The 23,261-nt window shown below is 39.6% G+C and overlaps 1 protein-coding gene across 4 annotated transcripts; it reads right to left on the reverse strand.

Moving 5' to 3' along the window:
- Positions 1–110: 110 nt before the first annotated feature.
- On the reverse strand, positions 111–23,078 carry rtn1a (reticulon 1a). 4 transcript variants are annotated; one of them, XM_055169594.2, is made up of 10 exons: positions 22,705–23,078; positions 17,072–17,854; positions 16,071–16,967; positions 7,607–7,621; positions 3,986–4,193; positions 3,624–3,762; positions 1,522–1,591; positions 1,185–1,231; positions 1,044–1,102; positions 111–956 (listed from the first exon to the last, which is right to left on the reverse strand). In XM_055169594.2, exons 1-10 carry the CDS (start codon positions 22,916–22,918, stop codon positions 917–919), a joined length of 2,472 nt encoding a protein of 823 aa, XP_055025569.2. In that variant the 5' UTR covers positions 22,919–23,078; the 3' UTR covers positions 111–916. The 4 variants fall into 4 exon arrangements, with proteins under 4 accessions (XP_055025569.2, XP_055025570.2, XP_055025571.1 ...); XM_055169595.2 differs by lacking the exon at positions 7,607–7,621 and having other exon boundaries at positions 22,705–23,076; XM_055169596.2 differs by lacking the exons at positions 16,071–16,967; positions 17,072–17,854; positions 22,705–23,078 and adding an exon at positions 10,833–11,134.
- Positions 23,079–23,261: the final 183 nt, after the last annotated feature.

Genomic DNA, 23,261 nt, shown 5'->3' on the forward strand with positions numbered 1-23,261 from the left:
TTAACAAATAAAACCTTATTATAAAGTGTTACCAAACCACAAGTCTCTTTGGATAAAACCTTCTGCCAAATGCATAAATGTAATGTGAATGTAAAACCACACTAGCACACTTCTTACATTAAGGAACATTTATTTTTCTCATTCATCAATTAAATACAGAGTGCAAATAGTTTAAAATAATCGAACACTGAACATCGTACAAAGGCAGACAGAGTTTAGTACAGCTGAAGTTGTTCTGCAGTCTGACCATTAAGTGCCCTAACAAAAGCACCACAAAGCTTTTCTTCAAACACCTACACGTGTCCCTACAGGTTTGCAAATATTACAGTTACCACATTTAGTAATAACATATTTAAATTATCATTGTGCTCAAATACACAGGAAAAAACTAAAAATTAAAATCACTAAATTCAACTTGATAATAAGTATGTCTGTACACAGAGCCACTTTAACGGTGATGGCAAACTGAAGCGATTTATCGATATGGCAGCAGGAGATTATATGACAGGCATGAGCTTCATCTTTGAGTCACATTGTACAGCAGAAAATATGCACTGTAAAATAAAGCAAAGAGGAACAGCACTGTAGAAATAGCAAATATTTACTCAAGACGGGACTTCATGCATTTAAATCTAAAGCAATGAAAGAGAGGAGAGTGTTGTGTCCTTCTGGTATATCTATAGATCTATGATTCTCACAATGTGTGTTTGTGAAATCAGTGTTAGCTGTTAGTGCAGGGCTACTGTACATCTGTGACTGTCAAGCATTTTAATCAATGCCTTTATAGTAACAAGACTTTTTGAGGTGATACATTGGCCGCCTGTGTAGTAGTTGGGGTCCTTCAGTGCTGGCAAGAAGTTTTTACTGTAGTAGTGTTACTGGCTATAGTGTTTACAGTCGTGCAGAAGCGAAGACTTTATTCCTTCTTCTTGGCCCCGGGAACCTTTTCCCTAATTCTGTGAAACAAGACAAATTTAATTTGAAACCGAATTCATTCAAGCCCGATATAGTTTTGGGGTTAGGCAATTTAAACCAGCACTCACTTTCCCATTATTGAGTTCACCTGGGAACGCACCAGGCCTAAATACTGATCAATCTGTGTCTGAAAGAGACCAAAGAAAAGTGAGAATTCACCACACACAGCATAAAAGGAAAACGTGAATGTGGGAAGTTTTTTTATTTACTTGGTATTTCTCGTAAACCACTGGGACGCTGAACATGGAGATCACAGCTAAAGAGAAAGAGGATAAAAAAGTCAATACGAGAGATCATCGTTGGCTAGGTTTCACAATGTTGCTCATTTGAATACAGTTGTTCAGGTTTATAACACCCTGACCTGGAGCACTGTGACAAAACATTCTAGTGTGGATTTTCGAGTGTGTACTTGAAATATAGATAAAAATCAAACCACCCAAAACCTTTAAAAAAAAAAATGAATATTATGGAATGGCATTTTACATACCAAACAACATTAAGTGTGGGAAGTGTTGTGTGTATTGTGTGTTTATGCCGTATTCTTACCCAGAATAAGCAGGGTTAGGCCATTAAACAAAGCTCCCACATAGGTCAACAACCACATCAACACTGCAAACTGAACAAACACAAGTTTATTTTTCATTCAGTCCCATGAAACACAATCAGAAGGATTTCTGTGTAAATCATTCATAATTCCATTTGATTCAATTTGGACCATTTGTGACCTTGAACCACAAAACCACAAAAAGTCATAAGTTGCAAGGGTAAATTTGTAGCAGTAGTCAACAATACATTGTATGAGTCAAAATTATCTATTTTTTATGCAAAATTATAATTAGGATATTAAGAAAAGATTGTGTTACATTTCCTACCGTAAATATAAAAAATAATGTGTATTGATAAGAACCCTGATTCCAGATATTCAAATAGTTGTATCTAATAGTATCTAAAAAATGGAAATTAATTATTTATTCAGCTTTTAGATGATGTATAAATCCAAATTTTAAAAAATTACACTTATGCCTGGTTTTGTGGTTCAGGGTCACATTTGTGACCCAGTCTGTGCAAACCCAGCCAAAGTCATTTATTGTGATTGTGATTGTTTTCTACATTAGATCATCCTATATAAAATAAAGAGCATTCTGTGAAAATATAACCTTGATATCTTTTAATATTGACTGAGAGATTTCAGCCAAGATTTAGCTAACTAAGACACATTTTGAGATCCTAAAAGATTACTGGAATCCTAGGCTAAAATCTGCCGTCTTTGATCGCTAGTTTGGCATGTTCACAGACAGCCGATTAATGACTGTTGCGATCAAAATTATCCTCTGACAAAATTCCGTCAATAGGCTCTTTCACACAGTAATTCTGGTAAATTACCATGAATTTACCAGTAAATACAAAAATGTGCTGTTCACACACGCAGTGGCGTTCCGTTATTTTACCAGTAAGACATCATTCACACATCAGTATCAAAATACCGGTAAATTCGTTGAGAAAGCGGAAGTACCTGTAGCACGTACGCGGCGAGCTCAGTGTTGTATTTGTAAACAATCCACGTCGTTCATATCCACGGTCCGTATTTTGTTGTTTTTACGTCTGTGGTAAACAGTCGCGAAGTTGCTCATTGAATGAGACGACGTCAAACCGAAAATGCGTTTTTAACAACAGTACTGTTTGCACTTTAGGCTTCACAGAGGGCGTGCTAAGGACGTCGGCAATTCAGCGGTAAGCTGTTTTAAACAACTTTGGTGAAGAAATGTGGACGTAAACTTCAGGTGTGCTCAACTTTCAAGCAGCATGTGTGTGTGGAAACGTCAGTAAACAGTGCGGGGGTAAACGCGTCATCTGTATTAAAACGCTATGATTGGCCCGAAGCTGTCAGCACGGTCTGACGTCGTCCGTTCTAAATGCCGGTAATCCTAGAATTTTCGTTCACACACAGCGCTTACCGGTAAATTACTGGTAATCTTACAACCTGTCTTACTGGTAAATTGGGAGCACTGATTTACCGGAAAGGTTCTGTTCACACATGACATGTTAACGGCAATTTACCAGTAAATTACCAGTAAAGACTGTATGTGTGAAAGGGACTAATGAAAACACAGAGCTTTATGATAAGCGCGATAGCGACTACAAAAATCGTGATAAGACGGAGTTATGTAGAGAAATTTCAGATCAAATGGGATTCGATAGTTAGTTTAATTTCCCCTAATTTTCCCCTAGATCAACGCCAGTGAAAATTGCTGGGGTGTAAAGGCAGAAAAACGTCTCGTAAAACGCTGGCGTTAAACGCGCCCAACAAACGTTGCGGTATGTAGACCTTTACGGCAATGTTACTAGGTCCTCTTTACGGAAGCGATCCCAGAACATTTACGGGATGTGTTTCTGTTGACACAGAAGGCTCTCTGACAATTTTTATGGAAATTATTTGGGACCAAAGTTGAAATCAAACTTTGATGCTGAATTAGATGAGACATTTTCTAGGACAAATTAATTCAAAAACTATTTCCACAGAAACCATTACACCATGACTGCACTGTACTCAAGATTACCTGAAAAGCACAATGCTCTTTATTTTAATATTAAAAACATCGGAGAAAGTAACATTCACAAAACAAATTTTATGGGGTTCATGTTTTTACCTTTATGGAGTCAACCAGATCCTGAACAAGGAACAGCCTGCGAAGCTCCTTCATGGTGGTGTTGACATACAGCTGAGTTTTATCCACATACCTGCTGATCTGATCTGCAGAGAGAGCGATATCCACCTCCAGATATGCCCTGGAAAAGAGTGGAGCCACGGTGGTTATTCAGTGCACATATCTCAAATGTAAAAGGTGCTGGGTTTATCTTCCACCATAGCCCAACACATCTGAACCAGGCAGTCGAGCTATTCAACATTACTTGAATATTGCAGACAGGTGTGTTGGATTAGATGGATCTACACTCTGTAGGACTTCCCAGAAGCAGAATTGGAGACCCCCGAGCTAAGGGTTTTACTAACTTGAATGGGTGTCCCTCGTCGGTTTTCTGCACCGCCTGCAGGACGGATTTGTAGATTCGGAAGCTGACGGTGGCAGAGAGGATAGCTAGGCCAAGGTATGCAATAACGCTCACCACGCTGAACTGGGTTAAAGAGAACAGCAGCAGTAACACGCTACCGAACACCAGTCCAGACTGCTTCACATCCCGCCAGTGTACCAGATCTACCACTAGAGAGAGAGGGGAACAGAATGAAAGGGAGATTAGAAAAAGCAGCATTTGTGGAAGTTGCCGCCCTGTTTCTACACTAGCCCTAAATTGACGAACTGCCCTATGGATGAATATCAGTCATGTGATAGTTTACGTCATTCCAGTTGCCTGCCGCCATCTTGCGTACCTACAGAGTACCAGTAGGCTACTGACAAGCATTGGCTAGCTTGCTACGATTTATGGATTTCTTATCTTTTACTGTCTATGATTCTTACAGATACGGGAAATGGCTACGAAAGGCAACATTTCGCACCTCGACTGTCATGAAAAGAAAATAATATCTTGGTTAGGGTGTAATGCCTACTCGACCCCTGATGCGTTCTTCCAGACGCTGTCCGGTGCACCGAACTACCACTATTTTTACAACACTAAGAAGGCTCGACACAACCTAAAACTTTGCTTGAAGTATCGCTTGGATCTCTACACATGAACGTAAGTATCGAAAACATTGTTTGTGTACACAGAGTTTACTAAAAAGAAGGTTTTAAACAACTGACTTTGGCTGTTATGGTGTCTGCTCGCCGTCTTCGCCAGACATAAAAAATTGATTTCCGAATGAATGAATCTCATATGAGGCTCCTTTTTTTAACTAGAAGGTTGATATTGTTTTTCACTTGCAACAAAATGCAAATTATCCGTGCATTTATATGGAACTATGCTTTAGGAGCTATCCATCTTTACTCTCCTCCCTCCTTACGTCGCATTCGGAGATTGATACATCTTGACTGGGAAGATGGCGGCGAGTGGACACCAAAACAATCAAAGTCAGTTGTTCAAAACCTTCTCTTCAGCAAACTCTGTGTACACAAACAACGTCCCCAATGCTCGAGTTCATGTGTAGAGACACAGGTGATACTTCAAGCAAAGTATCATGTTGTGTCGAGCCTTCTTATGCAGGGTTCACACCAGACGCGGCAAGCGCAAGTGATTTACATGTTAAGTCAATGCAAAGACGCGATGGAGCAGCGTGGAGGTGCGTTCCGCGTGAATTGAGCGTTGCCGAGGGAATGGCGCTAGTTGAAAAATCAGAACTTCACCGAATTTTTGCACCGCGTTAACCAATCAGGACCTTGCTATAGTAGTGACGTGATTACAGGAAGCGAGCGGAGTGGCGGAGTCTCAGCAGCCCCTCCCATGACGCAAATTTCCGCTTGAATGTCTCGAATGACTAGAATTTTGTGTGCGAATGAAGCGAGTCAACTCAAATGTTCAAGCGTCCAACTACGCGCGTATAGCGCGTTTTTGCCGCCTCTACCGCGGCTGGAGGGAATGCACCATTAGTGTTGTAGAAATAGCATATTTTGATGCTCACAACATATTGAAGGCATAGCGTCTAGTTCGTTTGCGACCACTTCAGGTACTCAAAATGTCGGAAGACAAGTTTGAGATGTGAGTGACTTCAGCTGATATTCATGAATAGAGCACGTTTTGTCACAAAGTTGCCTCAGATGATGACATGTTTGTCCTGTGGCGGCTACCGTAGCTTCTATGCTATGCGTTTCCAAAAGAAGGGGTGAGCTGTGGACGAGCTGTTGGTTGCAATTCACAGTCTCACCACTAGATGCCGCTAAAAATCTACACACTGGTCCTCTAAGAAATATAAAATCTAGTAAACTTGAACTGACAATGCATGCAACATTAAATAGAAATTTCTAATAAATCAAGTTCTTCAAAACTTTAAACTTTATGCATGGCACCAAAATCACAAAAACATACCCTTATATTTTCTAGTTCTCTAGTATTGTATGAATCCTGCTGTTTAACCTTGGGGCTATCAGTTTGCACCTGTCTACCTCTCACAGCACCGTACTCAAACCCTAACCATCTGTGCACACACAGCATACTAGGTGTTGAGAAAAAGAGCACAAATAGCCATGTAATCAGTACAAACACCGTAAGCTATGAGACTTTAGCTTATCATAGACTTGCTTGTTCAGAGTCTGCTATATTAGTTTAGCATGTGGTAGGATGTATTCATGTAGCATGATGGATTCTACAATGGCACCATCTAAGATTACAGGGACAATCCACTTGGAGCAACCGTTTGAGTTGAGTGTCTTGCTCAAGGGCACAATGAAGAGCCAAAGATGACCCTCTTCACAAAGTTTAAACCTGCAATCTTTTGGTTGGCAACCCAAACATACAGGCTATAGCCTATACCACCCCAGACGTGCATCTTTCAAACCTCCAGATCTATAAAACACAACTTTCAAATCTAGGTTTGTGTGACATCACAGAAATAAGCCTAGGTGTACATGACTTTCTTAAAGGGATAGTTCACCAAAATATGAAAATTCTGTCATTTACTCACTCTCATGCTGTCACAAACCTGTATTATTTATCTGTTCTGCTGAACACAAAGGAAAATATTTTGAGCAATGTTTGTAAGCAAAAGGTTTTTGAGCACCATTGTCTACCATGGTGTAAGACCAACCGTTGACTAAAATTTACATGCCTAGTTTTGCACTTCCCTAATTCCATACAAAGCAGATTCAATCCAAAAGTGTGAAATGAAAGATCCTATCGCAGTGTGGCACAGGTGTGTGGGATGATAAACCAGGTGTTTGGTTGCATAACCTGCTTAGACTAGTCCTACAAGTTAGTCTTCTAAGACTTTTAGGTAAGCCGGGTAAATAAAAAGATACGGCTGATCTTACAGCTTTCTTGATCTTTCTAGTTTTGTCCTAAATATAATAAAAGGACACAAGTAAAACTGTTGCCATGAGAACCAACTCTGAATCATCTCTTTAGTCTCTACGGCAACCGAGAGCTCATTGTAGCTGATATGAATTTTACACGCACAGTTTCTGCTTTGTAAAGCTGTTACGCACACACTCACAGAAACTGGTCTGGTGTGTGCACGACATCTTTAGTCCCATGTGAGAGTCTCCCACCGGTCCAACGGGGCTAAATTTAGCCTGCCAGAGCTTAGAGGAGGGCAGAAATATCGGCCATTTTTATCTGGGATTTTAGCTTGAAACCAAGTCTAAGATAAAGCCAGCAGAAAGATCCAACTGATCATTACTTTTAAAAATCGCATACAGCCTATACAACACCTTTTTCTAATTCTCACTGACAACAAAACCACCATTAAAGAACTAAGATAAACATAATCATAAAAACAACCTTTCAGTTGTCATACATTTCCTCAAATGGTATTTTACACAAAATAAAACTTATTACTTCACACACACACACACACACACAGGTGCCATACTGCTTTATTTACTAGAATTATTTTAGACGATGTACAATAACAACATCATTGTTTAAAAACACAGTAATATACAATCTCAACTATATGAACCACTACAGCACATATATCAGATTTCTAATGGAAAATCACTCAAGTTAACAGAAGAGAGATACTGACCTGAAGCTGCCATGACTGCAGACAGTGAGAAAAAGAGAGAAAGTGAGTGGGAATGCACACAAAAGGAGAGAGAGAATGAGAATAAGAGGGAGGGGGGCTGGCTCATACTACCATTGGCTATTCAAGAATGGAGGAACATATACAGACACAGGCTTAAGAACAGCATACCAGGTGACAAATGGTACAGCCAATACAAATACACACAAACACTCACTCAAATACACAATGTTTGTCATACATGTGTAAAACCATTCACAGAGCCCAATATATCCACATAAGAGGTGTGTTTCATATCGTGTGTATATTTGAGATGAAAGAAAGGGGGCAGCAGCGGTTGCTATAGATACAGTGTTCCAGTTTCTTACACACATTGCTTAAGGGGCCAGCTTAAAATAAGGCGGCGGCGAGGGGGGTAATTGTGTAAGTGTGCGCGCTAGTGTTCAAATGTCGGTGTGTAATTATAGTACCAGAGATCCACATCCAGCATGGCAGCCATGCCAACACGATAGCATTTCACTTCCAGAGTAAAAGGTCATGGCCATGGGGAAGCCCTATATTGGGAACAAGGGGGTCAAGGTTTGGCCGGTTAAAGTGGCCTAGGTTGCAACTTCTGTACTTATGGCTTATCTGTGTCATTCGTCGTGCAGCTTCAGTGAAATCAATCACTGAAAAAATGGCAACTTTTATTGCAATTAATGGGAATGCTAAGGCCATGTGTACATTTGAAGGGTTTAAACGTGGCTGAAAATGTCAGGCTATGTTCTGAAAACGCAGACTTTAGGCACTTGGCAATGTTGTTTTCAGCTAACACTTCTATAACGTTTTGTTTATCAGTTGTACTATGAGCCATGAAGGTTGGTGTGGGTTGGTCGGTACGGTAAGCCAGTTGGTTGACGTCAATGATTGGATGCCTGAGTAAAACGATTCACTGGTGAGTGCAGTGTTTTATCCAAAATTGGTCTTGCATACGTCTGTGCATAGTGGTTCTTGAAGCACCAGCTGCAGTGTACTCGTTGTGAATCTCCAAATTTTTGAATGGGTTTTGTTTCACAATCCTCTCCAGGGTGCAGATATCCCTTTTGCTTATACACTTTTTTCCACCACATCTTTTCCTTCCCTTTGCCTCTTTATTAATGTTCTTGGACACAGAGCTCTTTGAACAGCCAGCCTCTTTTGCAATGACCTTTTGTGTCTTGCCCTCCTTGAAAAGGTGTCAATGGTCATCTTTTGAACAACTGTCAAGGCAGCAGTCTTCCCCATGATTGTGTAGCCTACAGAACTAGACTGAGCAACCATTTAAAAGGCATTTGCATGTGTTTTGAGTTAATTAGAGTGTGGCACCAAGTGTTTTCAAAATTTAACCTTTTTACAATATTCTAAATTTCTGAGATACTGAATTTGGGGTTTTCCTTAGTTGTCAGTTATAATCATCAAAATTAAAAGAAATAAAGATTTGAGAATGGAATTAGTGAAATAAATCAACTTCTTGATGATATTCTAATTATATGTCCAGCACCTGTATACTCCTTGTCAAGACCCCAAATTGTACCAAAGGGACATGCCTCCTTGCAATAACTGCTTTAAAGGTGATGTGTGTAAATCTTAGCGGCATCTAGTGCTGGGATTGTAATATTGCAACCAACAGCTCACCCCTTAATTTTAAAACGCATATGGTAGCCGCCACAGGACAAATATGCCTTCTGAGATAACATGGGGACGAAACGCGCCCTGTAGACCACTTTAGGGCTACTGTAGAAACATGACAGCGATTTTCATGTAAGGGGACACGCAGTCTAAGGTAATAAAAACAATTCAGTTCATTATGTAAGGTTTTTATACACCACTGATAATTTAGTTATTTATTTTATATTGCATTTCTGTCAAGATATTCTGTACACAATGCACCTTTAAATCAATTTGAATAAAAATGTGAAAGTCCTATTTTTCACAAAAGCTTAAATTTAAAAGGCCAGAATCAAATCCAAAACAAGGCATCTTCACCTTCGCTCAAACACATACAGCCCTGGAAATTCCTGAGGTAAACAGGAATGACAGGAATATAGTTAAAATCTAAAGGAAATACTGTTCTTGCTCCTAGTATCATTCATTGATTGGTTACAAATATCATGTGACAGAAAAAAGGTGCGTCAAGCTGATAAGAGGCAAATAAGCAGAAGTAATATTGCTTTAGGCCAATCGCTTTATGTTTTTACATTTTGTTTTACTTGGTGTAACAGCTTCTTGTGATTATTAAATGTATGAGCCATTTAATTACATTTAATATTAATGAATGATATACTATAAGTGGTTTCCGAACAGAAAATAATGATGAGACCACATCCTCTGAGCTCTTTAAAGAGAAAAGTGCATTGGTCTTCAGCTTGTAAGTGGTTTTAAAAATGCAGTAGCACTGAAAGTTTAATACGTTTATGTGTTGGTTTGTGTAAGTCTCTCCGATTGTGTATCAGAAAGCTGACAAAAAAGAGACCTCAGAGGGGTTTGCTATGAATCATCAAATATGGAGAAATGATTTCACAGTGATGTCATACTTTTCCCTCCTACAGATGATTGGTTGTTTGGTTATTTGTCATTTATTAGTGGTGCCTGCATGTATTTAAAAAATGGCCAAACACACATCCATGGAGTCCAATACCATGGTGTCGAATTTAATCTTTCACAACAGTTTCAGATGTTAACACAACCACACACACTGTAGCTTTACAAACTTCCAACACTTCCACAATGAAGTTCTATTAAATGGTGTGTTTTGGACACCATCCCAACACGTTTTATCTCAACAAGCATTTTTTTTATAGTCTAGAAAATCATCTCCTCCAGTTATAATGGCAGCCTGTTGAAGAGAATGATGTAATCAATCAGGATGGGTGTGACCTGGTTGCTATAGTGACAGTCTCATCCAGCTCTCCTGCAACCCCGATTGAACATAAAAACATCCTGAACTCAATGCCGTAGCAACCATTTTAAAAAACAGCAGGGTTTCCATATCAGCATATCGCTGAAACAGACAGACCACCTGCCACCCCACCCCATCCCTAAACAGCTGCCTCTCTTTTGTCCCACCAGCGCAGACGGAAATGAAACCTACCAGAGCAACTAAAGGACTAGTAACAATTACACACACGCACAGCAAAAATATACATCAGGTTGCGTAGTGAAATTAACACACTGATATCCACACACACACACGAAGACACAGACGCTGTACCCTGCCCTCTCCAGCTGCTCCAGATGCACGCTTTCTTTTCTTTATCCATGTCTCTCCTCTCGTCCACTGTCGTTTCTCACGCTGTTTTCTGGAATCTGCTGTCCCCTTGGCTGATCTTATGTCTTCCAGACACACACTATCTCACACGTCTGAACGGCATGAATGGACAGAAATGAAAGGAAGAGAGAGAGAGACAGAGTGGTGGAAGAGAAAGAGACGTGTGCCGAAAGAGCGAGAGAAAGGGAGATGATGCTGTATAAATGGTAAACACTGCAGCCTCAACCGCAGAGAGCGGATTGTACCATATGCAGTGCCTGGGGCGTGAGGGGGGAGATCGGTTTAAAGCGGCCCCACCCTGCCCCCCACCAACCTTATACATAAACATAATCATCTGTCATGTGACCTCAGTGTCGTAAAGGATGCCATTGTTGTTAGCTAAATAAAGGGTGGAATTTATGATCAGCATATTTTTGTCTCACCCTTCCCACAATTACAGATGAAACCTTGGATAGAATTGTGGGTAATGTAGTTTTGCCTAAACTAGATGAATTTGACAATGATCCTGTAGTAGTGTGTATAATTTAACACACTGCATGTTCTAATGTGTTAGCAATAAGTGACACAGTAAACGCATGCATGTTTGGTATTGTGTAAGTGAATCTGGTATTTAATGATTTCAGTTTTTGCTTATTCATTTACATCATCTTGCTCTTTTGTTTCCATAGCATCTTTCTCCAAATGGCTCTCCACAGCTTAAGCTCCCTACCTCCTGTGTTGCTATGACAACAGGCCGATCTGTGCTGCGATCCAGATTGTCTCAAAATTACAATCAGTGTAGGGTGCAATATTACAATATGAAGATTGGGTTTATTTACTATTATATTCTTACAAAGACTGATAGGCTATATCTAAAAAAGTATTTAAATTAAAACATTTCGTTTTTGTTATACAGTAGAAATTATTGGTCTTTATCGCCCTCTGCAGTTCATTTAAGGATAAAGCACTAAATAGGCGTTGACCTCTTTTTTCCAACATTCCAGAACCTTCAGTCGTGCAAGACAATGACAACAATGCAAGAAAAATGTGTTTATAAATGCAATGCTTAACATGAATCTATTATACAACCTTTCTGTTGGTCTGTTGTTTTATCTGTAGTTAACTGCAGTGTCTTTATATAAGAAAGTTAAATGTTTCTGTACAAAATTAACAATTGTATTAATATACTGTATCAGCAGCTGTACCTTTATATAAATTATAAAAACACTTTTGGGGATTGTATTGGGCTGGGCGATATACTGTATATTAGACATTATCGATTATCGACTTGAGATCATGTTGCTTAAACAAAGAATTTTTCTTCCCCATATTTGTCTCACAAGTAGTTTAAAGTGTAACCTGTCAAAATTTCATCAGCAAGTGACTCAAGTGTGGAAAAAGGAAGTGGATGACGAATTATTCCCTTAAAAGTATTCACAAGTAAAGTGGTTATGATCTAAAATAGATACATTATAGATACTAAGCAAAATGTGGGCAGGCCGGGGACAGCATAATATTTTTTATTCACTTCTAGCTGCATTTATATGTTCATTTAATTTAACGTAGTATGATTTTCTTTTGTGCACTAAACATTTTGAATATTCAGTCCAAATCTTTTTTTGGGGGGTGAGGCAAAAGAAAATCACCTTTTTTGATAATGCTAAAGCAAAAACTATGTGATATCTTTCGAGTATTGTCAAAAAAGAAAGACATCAAGATATCAAGTTTTAGGTATATCACCCAGGCTTGATTATATGTGCATGCAGTTTTTACTACATTTTGTGTACAACATTCTAAAAATGCTCAAACCAGAAAAAATAATTTGATCTAAAACAGGTTATTCCTCTCCATCTTTAATGCTCATTCAACTTTATCTGTTGTTACAATGTAAAGGTTTCAATGCCAAATGGATCAAGTGAATAGGCAAAAACAGCATAGTCATCTCTTTTCAATTCAACTAGACAATATACCTTTCCATGACAAACATCAATATTTTTTACCGAAATTCTACTTAAACATGTAGCAACTCTTTTATTTTGACAAGATTTTAAAACAATGACCTATAGATCATTTGACAATAATGTGAGGAGAACTGTTATTGCAAATTTATGTAAGCACCAATGCAGTATGTAAAATCTCCACTGGAGGGAAACTTTACTGATCCCTTTAAAGCAGCCTTCATTAAACTTGATATCAATCTTTCATTTTCTTTCAAATTGCGACATAAGAAAGATTTTCTAATTAGACTCATTATAAAAACATCCAACTGTGATGATGAGGATGATGATAATCTCTCTTCATTTACAGACCTGTGCACTTAAAAGCCTTTACACCTAACTCAAATCACGAGTTTATAATAAGAAACCAGACCACACTGAGCTAAATTGCATATTAAATCCAAACCAGATTTAAAGAGATATTCCCGACTCGATACTGTAACATCTGTAAGGTCATGTGCACATTATTGTCATGTTTCTGTAGAGCTTTCATTTTGTAATTTTGAGCATTTGAATTTTTGTTATTGTGTATTTTTTTTTATAACAAAATTTTATTTTGTTAAAGAAATCAATGAAAAAATACAAGATCAAATCCCAAGAATAAATAAAGAGAAAACAAGCATAACATAAAAAGTTTTTCTGCATGTCTTGTACCTGGTTAGGACGTCAGGTGACAATATACACTAAAGATGCACTGATTGTACAACCATTTTTGCGCCAACGTTTTTTAGCCGATCTGTTTCAGCTACAAATCTGTTATATTAATGATGTATCTCTGATGATGGGAGCTGTTTAAAGAAAAGCCTTGATGTAATTTACTTTTCATCCTATCTTAGCATAATGCCTTATAAAGGGCCATTTATAAGTGCACACAGTTGCTTTGTTTTACAGGGATAATACTGGTAACTGCTGTTTTATCAGCTGCTATGAGCCATAATGTCAAAGATTGAATTAGCGCTTTGATGCATTGATTTTGTTTTGTGCAGGTTTGTTTCATTTTGGTCTAATTTCACAAAGCTGATATCAGACCATTCTGTTTTTGCTTTAAATCTTAAAATGATACCATTTAACTTAAAGAGTACCAATTATCCATCACGATTTTACATTTCCTTTGGTGTGTAAGTGTGTATTAGTACATGTTAACGATATCCAAAAGGTACTAATCTCAAAGTAAACGATGACGTGAGTTATCATTTCCAAAGTAAATCTCTCTCTTTTTTTTGACTAAAACAATCACACAGATTGTAGGCAACAGTTTACTTCCTGGACTGGTGACATGGTCATTATCATAATTTCTCCCACTGCTGACTCCCACTTCTTCTACGATCGCAATTGCAGACATGGTTTCAATGTTTTTGTAATCCTTACCTTACCAATCTGTTACGTTCTGCTCAAGCCACTCTGGCAAAGTTGATCAATCAGTCATTTGCATTTTCTGGATCAGATTTGGCGTATATTGATAAGGTAGACAATATTTATTCCTGTCAGCACTTCATTGTGAGCTAATCCCGTAAACATGGTGAGGAGTAGGGATGCACAATAATTTGTATGTGATTCGGGGCAATTTCGCATTAATTATAGCGGAAGTATCACCTGCGATATGGCCTAGCTTGTCAATGAACCACGGCTTTGTGTAGTAAATGCTGGTCCATCTGAATAGCAGGTGATGGCGAATTACTACTAATCAAGGAACTGGCTTTACTGATGAGATGTGCATGTTATCGCATGCAAATTATCGCGCATCCCTAGTGAGGAGCGTCACATTTCCGGCTGACGTCAGAGGTATTCAGGCCAATCACAACGTACAGATTAGCTGGGCAATCAGATGACACTGCACTTTTCAGAACGATGAACTTTGTACAAATTCAGAGTGTTTGAGGAAGGCAGGGATTTTTGGAGCAACAATAATGTTGGTATGTGGAAAATATTGTGTTTTTTTTTAACCATAAACCACGCAACACATAGTATTATACCATAGGTGCACTTTAAAACTAAAACAACTGCTAATGCCATATGTAGCCTATGTTGCATCACTGTGGTTAAGTCTTTCATTTCAAAAAGCTACTAATTTTTTAGCCAATTATTTTAGCCAATTTGACCTGTGAATAAGCAAATAAACATATTGTTCATGTACTCTTTCATTCTTCTCGTCTGTTGTTTAAACAAAGAAAAAACATTGGAAATCGAAATCGGTCCATTTGCTTGTAAAAACCCAACAATGGGTGCATACACCCATCTGCATTCCAAACTATTATACCAACAACCGTATTAATCATTAGGCCTTTTCAGTAGACAAGAAACAACGGTGTGGCATGTGTTTATTCAATATAGTTTTTAATAGAGATCTCATCCATAATGTTGTTTTAGAGTGTTATTGTAAATCTGTTCACAGATGGCATTTGCTTATGATGGCACTACAGCATCATATCATCACAGACATCTGGACATTTTCTACATCACAGTCCTGTCCAAGCTACATTCCTCACCCACACCCACTCTAAACAGCAATGTTAGAAGTGACATCAGTCTTTAAAATAGTTGATGAATAATGAAGGTTAGTACTTTCCAAAATAACAGTATCCTAAATCCTAGCTAAATCTCCAGTTTTTCATCCTTTCTTTTTACAATCTAATCTAAGTTTCTGTATGTTCTGTAAGTTTACTATGTTCTTACCTCATCTTAGACAAATTGATACATACCTATCTTTTTTCAATGCGTGCACTTAATCTTCGTACAACGTGTCATGAATGTGTTAGCATTTAGCCTAGCCCCATTCATTCCTATGGCTCCAAACAGGGATGAATTTAGAAGCCACTAAACACTTCCATGTTTTCCCTATTAAAAGACTGTTACACGAGTAAGTATGGTGACATAAAATAAAACTTTTGTTTGGAGCCATAGGAATGAATGGGGCTAGGCTAAATGCCAACACATTCAAGAAGCGCTGAAAAAAGATTAAAAGTGCACGCATTGAAAAAAGATGGGTATGTATTAATTCATCTAAGTTGAGGTAAGAACATTGTAAAATATTGAAAAACGGTGGTGTTTTCCTTTAAGTGGGTAATAATGCAAGCAATGTAGATACTTTATCATTGCAGAATGAGAGTGTATAAAGATTTCAAAACCATATCATATATGTGTGCAGTGTAAACAAAAGCACAGCTACCTGTGAATAAATGGCATGGATAATGCTGGAAACTCTTACCTTTCTGTCTGTTGATGCTCTGGAATAACGGGGGCAGAGGTGCATCTTTCTCTGTTGTAGCATTCTCAATACTGCTTTTACTTTTAATCTCCTCCTCCTCCTGAATGGAGTGTTGCTCCAGAGGCACTGTAGATGTTCCCATTACTGCAGGCCTGGGTTTAAGGGACCAGCTGTCTTCTGGTTCTGGCTTGGGCTTCTCAACAGGCGCTGGTTTCTCCTTTTCCTTTTCTTTTACTTCTTCTTCTTTTACTCTCAAGGTGCTAGCTGGGGGTTCAATGAAAGGAGAGGTTGAGTCACAGGAAGCTTTGACGGGCTTAGAGGAAGTAAGGCCTGAGGTCAGTGGAGATGTTTCAGGAAGTTTTGGGGCAGAGTATTCCTGTTCCCTCTTGGGACTCTCCTCAGAAGCTGATTCGATAAGCAGGTCGCTGTCAAGCTCCGCCTCTCTTTCTTCTCTCAACAGACTGTAGAGCGGAGGGTTGCCAGGTTGACCAAAACTCGCCTTCGTGCCTCCAGATAGCTCAAATGGGTTACTAGCACTAACTTTGTTGGTTTGAGGCTTTTCAAACAGGTCGCTAGCTTTATCACTGACAGATGTGTAGCTGGTCTGCTCAAATGGATTGCTTGATTGACCGAATTCACCTGCGGTTGGAATCTTAGATGTCAAGTCGTGCATTGGTGAATCAGATTCTTCGGCAACTTGCTCAATTTCTGAATCTCCAGATTCGTCTTCACTGCCTTGAAGCTCTTGAGCCCATGTGGGGGAGGGTTTGGGTGAGCTCTTGACATCTTGGTCTTCTGCAGCATTGGGATGATAGGTGGTGCTGCTGGAATCTTGGATGGAGCTTACAGACTTCATTCCTGCAGGCTGGAACAACACATCAGATGGAGACTCTCGACCTGGAAGACAACAAAAAGGAGATTAATGTGGTGTGACAAAAAAAGGAGGAATTAAGGAGTTACTCAAATACTATAGCAGGTGTGCTATAAGTAGGAGGATCGACCTGTAGGGGAGTGGTTAGGGGAGTGGCTAGCCGATGAGGCCGCGCTGTCATCCTCTGGTTCTGACAGTGTTACTGTGGGAAGACCCGGCTGACCAAAACTGAGAACACTCTCTCTTTCAGCCACGCTCCCTTGTGGGGACTCTCTCATTGGCTGGGTCACAGCAGCGTGGGACTCCGTAGTCACTGTGATTTTTACTGGACTAGCACTCTGTGGCGTTTCCATCCTGCGGTACGAACGGAAATCGGCCATCTCTTCATCCGAAGGATCCTCCACGTAAGGAAATGTGTGCTCCCCACCTGCCGATCCCGGACTCTCCTTCACCTCAACATCTTCAGAACCAAGTGGACTCTTCTCCAAATAGCGCCCTATATCAAAGAGGTCATGGCTGGACTCTTTACTTTCCGGCGTCTTCGGCTTGAAATCTTGAATGTCATCATCATCATCATCGTCGTCGTCATCATCTCCATAGCCGACCACGGAGGGTTGCTGCTTATTTTTGGCATTGCCAAAATCGCAGAGGTCATCACCCATGTCCATGTAGCTGTAATGGTCTGTCTTGTGCGAACCCTGCAGAGTCGTCTGGTGATCTGAAGGGTCACCCGGGGTCATGCCAATGCCAGAGTCAGTTCCAGTGGGAGCAGGTGGAGAACGGTTGCCCTCAGTGGAGAAGAGAGAAGCACCGTCATTGAAGGGATTGGAAGAGGACTTTGAGGAAAGAAGAGACGTGTACAGATCCCCTTCTCCTGGGGATGACTTCAGAAACATGTCAGACAGAGATTCACCTAGAAAGAGAAAGAAAAAAACAGTGAGAAGGTTAGAGTACAGGGATAACAAAAAACAACAGTAATACAGAAGGAAATAGCATCATAAATGTTGTACAGCTAGAAAAACAAATAAATATAAAAATAAGGTAATGAAAAATGAGTGTAAGAGCAATAAAGGATGTCTTTTTTCAGAAACAAATGTGATTCTTTCTACTGAGAAGAGATTCAACATTATAAAGGGACATTCCACTTTTTTTGAAAAAATGCTCATTTTCCAGCTCCCCTAGAGTTAAACATTTGATTCTTACTGTTTTGGAATCCATTCAGATGATCTCCGGGTCTGGCACTAGCACTTTTAGCATAGCTTAGCACAATCCATTGAATCTGATTAGACCATTAGCGTTGCGTTAAAAATTAAGCAAAGAGTTTCAATATTTTTCCTATTTAAAACTTGACTCTTCTGTAGTTACACCGTGTACTAAGACCGACAGAAAATTAAAAGCTGCAATTGTCTAGGCAGATATGTCTAGGAACTATACTCTCAAACTGGTGTAATAATCAGTGACTTTGCTGGTGTGGCATGGCTGCGGCAGGCGTAGTGATGTTGTGCACTCCCCTGAAAATAGTCCCCTTGGTTACTTTCAATGGCAGGGGACTGTTTTCGGGCAGTGCGTAGTGTCACTGTGCCTGCTGCAGCCATGTTGCGGCGGCAGGGTCCTTGATTATTGCGCCAGAATGAGTTCCTAACCATATCTGTTAAAAATCCTAGAAAATCACAACTTTTAATTTTCTGCCGGTCTTAGTAAATGATGTGACCACAGAAGAGTCCATTTTTAAATAGGAAAAATATTGAAACTCTTTAGTTATTTTTTGAGCGCGATGCTAATGGTTTAATCAGATTCAATGGTTTATGCTAGGCTATGCTAAACGTGCTAGCGCCAGACCCGGAGATCAGCTGAATGGATTCCAAAATGGTAAGAATCAAATGTTTAACTCTAGTGGAGCTGGAAAATGAGCATGTTTTCAAAAAAAAAGTAGAATGTCCCTGTAATACTCCGTTTAGTCCCTGTGTACTGGATCACATCTGGAAGCATCTTGTGTGTCTTTGTGAAATCTGTGAAGTCTTAAGAGGATTATGAAAAAGTTGGACAATAAACCCTGTGACACTGACATCTCCACTAACAAGCACACACTTGAACTACATTTTTCTGTAATTGCAGCAGAATTGGCATACTAATGGACCAATGGCAGGTGGTATACTGGGAAGGACCCTTTTGAAGAAACTTTACCATTGTTTGATTGAAAACCTACATATCATTAAAAGTTCATTTCTATATTGACAAAAACTTCTAGATTCCTGCAAGTACACACTATCAGAGGGGCTCTGGCATGATCTGACAGAAAGTGACAGCAGGAATGTTTCCTTTCCAACCACACTGCACTGTTTGTTTATCTCTCTCTGTCTCTCTCTTGCCTGAGTGAGTTTGTGAACCAACATTCTCCCTCGTCTAGTCGTTTTCTCTATTAGCCAGGCGGACAAAGGGAGACAGTCAGAAAGAGAGAGAGTGTGATGTGGAGATTATGGCGGACATATTGGCATGTGTAAGGGATGTTATTGATGATGCAATCAAAGTTGCAGCATTTCTGTTACGTTGAGCTGTTCACTGTGTATCGAATCTTACTTAAGCTTGTCCATGTCATTTTTAAAGCAGTGAGCTCCCTGGCTCGGCTACTGTAGAAAGACCCTCGCAAAAGCCTATAAATAGACCTCCTTGTGTTTATTTAAGAAAGGAGACTGTTAAAGACTGAGCCAAAGACGGCCCAAAATGACACAGCATGAAAGACAGGAAGGAGAGAGAGGGTGGGAGTAAAAGAGCATTTGAATGCGTTTAAGACAATGTGCGTAGCTGGGCTTGGATCCATAGGGGGATGAGAAAGGCTTGTGTTTCTGTATGTATGTATTGTGTGTGGTAAAGTCAGGGGGAGATGAGGGATTTCAGGCCCTGGCTCATGAATATTTCAGCATGTGAGAGAACGCATGGACGTATGCATCTATATGTGCATACCCAGCTTCTCTATAGCTAATAATAGCCCTTTGAGCTATAATGGCAGCTTAATTTGATGCTTAATGAACCAAAATGCACCTGCAGAACCGGAAACTGAGAATTAGCATGAGAAAAAACATTAAAAGTCTGACGGTATGAAAAGTTTCTCTCAAGCTTCTTAAGAAAACATTTCAACCACAATTGAAAATGCGGTCTTGATTTGTTAAGCTTATGTTCTTCAGTGTGGTTTTACGTTAAACACAAACGATTATCTTAAAGAATCTTTACATAGATTTTTACTATACAACTGTCTAATCCCAAAATCAGGAAATCCATGAACAGCAAGTTGTTTTAGTTATACTGTAGATTTTTATTAGGCCTAAAATGCTTTGCTCTTGCGTCATTCCTGGATGCATTCTTTGTTCGTCACTATGCTACGTCCTACACTGGAAATGTGAATGCGTGTCAGTCATCACCAAAAACGTATTTTAGTTTGTAAAGTTTTAAATATTTGTTTTTTTACAAAATCACATCGATTGCCCTCGTAAGACCTTTATTAACCCACTGGAGCCATGTGGAATACTTCTGTAAAGGATGGATGGACTTCTTGGACTTCAAATCAGAAGCACCATTTACTACAATTATAAAGCTTGGAACAGCCAGGACATTTTCTAAAAAGGACTGTACGATAGTGGTGGGAAAAAAATTCCTGCAATTTATATTGCGATGTGAGAAATACTGGTTGACTTTACCAGATTACTTGAAAAGCTCTGTCTGAGAGTAATTAAAGAGCACCTATTTCACTGCTGAAAAACAACGAAATTTTGCGTATTTTGTATAATACAATTAGGGATGCACGATATATCGGCCGACATATCGTTATCGGCCGATAACTGCTTATTTTTAATATTATCGGTTATCAGTCTGATAGCAAAATTAGGCCGATAAATGAAAGCCGATAAATTATGGATTATTTTGGTTTGTTGAACCACTTCACTTGCTCATTGCTGGCCATGTGGAGTTTTGATTGGTGCTTTCTGTGACATAGCACGAAGATGACACGTGTTGCGGGCTTAAGAAGAGTATGCTAGTCTAGCGCAAAGACAAGATGTCCGCAGTCTGCAAGTTTTTCATTGTGAAAATAATATGAATATTTATCGGCCTATAGATATCGGTTATCGCCCCCAAAATTGAAAGAGTTATCGGTAGAGTCAGCTAATCTGTACGTTGTGATTAGTGATGCACCGATGTATCGGCCGACGATATTTATCGGCTGATTTTTGATGAATTTGAAACCATCGGCATATCGGCAATAGCACGAGAAAGGCCGATACTGATTGTTTATTAATTAACCGCATAAAGGCAATGAATTGCATGTCTGTTGACTTAATTTAATGTTCTGGTGTACACTATACTTAAGCACCGACAGAAAACTTTTGTTGAGCTGGCTCAAATGTCTTGGACAATAAAAGAAACAGACTGCACTTTAGTGGGGGAAAAGATCGGTCCAAAAAATCCTATCGGTGCATCCCTAGTTGTGATTGGGCTGAAAATCTCTGATGTCAGCCGGAAATGTGACACTCCTTACCATGTTTGAAAGATTCGGTTGCTAACAGAAGTTAACTTACAGGCTGTAAGTCTGAAGCGGGAGGAATTATGATAATGTCGGCCTTGTCTACATCACCAATCCCAGGAAGTAAACTGCTGCCTACAATCCGTGTGTTTTTTGTAGTCCAAGAAAAGAGATTTACGTTGGAGACGATAACTCGTGTCATCGTTTACTTGTATGTACCTTTTGCATATCGTTAACATGTACTAATACCCACTTACACACCAAAGGAAATTTAAAAACACGGAAAATAGGTGCTCTTTAACTTCTGCCTAGCATTTCTTGTATATCTCACAGATTTTTACAGAGAATTTTTTTATTTTTCTCTGCAGTTTAAAACTGTTTCATATACTGCAAACCTGGCAAAGGCATCTAAAATAGTTTTACTTTTGAAATGAATGCTCTGTATTTTCTGCAATGTGACTATTGCAGATGTGCACACTGCTGAAATTATATATTGTGCAGCCCTAATATAACTCAGTAATACATAATACAACTCTTTTATCTGAAAAAGATAATTATATATATTGAGGATTGCTTGTAAGTCATGGGGTAGTTTTCATTATTAGGTAAACTATCCCTTTATGGTCAGAATCAGCAAACCCAGACCAGACTATAGATTAATTGAAGACAACATTCAGACTTTGGACTGCTGTTGAGAGTCCAACAGCGTGACAATGCACTGTCATACTGAAGTTTTAATGGTACTGTTGTGCTACATGAGAACATTTAGCAGAGGCGTGTCCAATACCTAGTTATTGAGCCACACACTGTGATTCATAACAGTAATGCACAGTAAGGCAAGGCAAAGAGAAAGACAAAGAGCAAGACAGACAGGACAACACAGGGAAAATGGGAAATAAGCAGATGGTTTCATGAACACATGACAGGGTCTATATATAGGCTTTTATAGTTCCGAGAAACCTTCTTTGACCATTTCTGCTTAATTTCAAAAAACAATAGAGAGCCGAATAAAATGTTTGTTTGTTTGTTTTACTGTCTGTATAGTTTGTTTGCCCATATAGCTTAAAATAAGACAGTTTCCTAGAGCACACTGCGTGGTTGTGTATGCAGAGACAGTGTCACACCCATGGCCTGTTCTGTCTCTTCATCTTCAATTCATCACCGTCTTCTTTTATCCCCGGCGATGATAGCAGACGCCACCCGAGACATACAACGCAAAATAAAAATACGTGTATATGCAGAAAATTCACCTGTAGATGCAGTTTCCATGGCAACACCGCTTCCTTCAAAGGAATGGAATTGCTGCTTGGGCGCGTTCGTCTCGTGTTCCCAGCTTTTTGCGTGGAGGTCGTCCCGCATCTCGTCGAAACGGGGCCCTGTGCTCCCAAACATCCCGTTCTTTTCCTCCTCCTCTCCGAACCATTGGCCAGTCAGACCCGGACCGTCGCTCGAATTAGCGGACATGCTTGTAGTAAGAGACGCAGAGATGACAACGCAGTCGGTTTACGAGAACAATTCTCTGAAAATCAACAATGTGAAGCTTAATATGGCGATCCTGACCGATGCTTCCCGTCTCGCGGCAGCGGAGCCAGTGGGCTTGATGTGTTTCGTTCAGCGTCTCAGAGCTGACGTCACTGTATCTGTGCGGCTCGCGGTTGGCACGGATTTAGGACGGAGAACGAGATTCCGGTTAGAGGACTGTCCGCGTGCGCGCGCCTCCTCACCACGGGCGTGGTTCATATTAAATAAAAGTACACATAATATATAACTGCGTTTGGTTTTTGATGGCAGTGAGAGCAAAATCAGA

The sequence above is a fragment of the Misgurnus anguillicaudatus genome, chromosome 11 (genome assembly GCF_027580225.2).
Source record: "Misgurnus anguillicaudatus chromosome 11, ASM2758022v2, whole genome shotgun sequence".
NCBI lineage: Eukaryota > Metazoa > Chordata > Actinopteri > Cypriniformes > Cobitidae > Misgurnus > Misgurnus anguillicaudatus.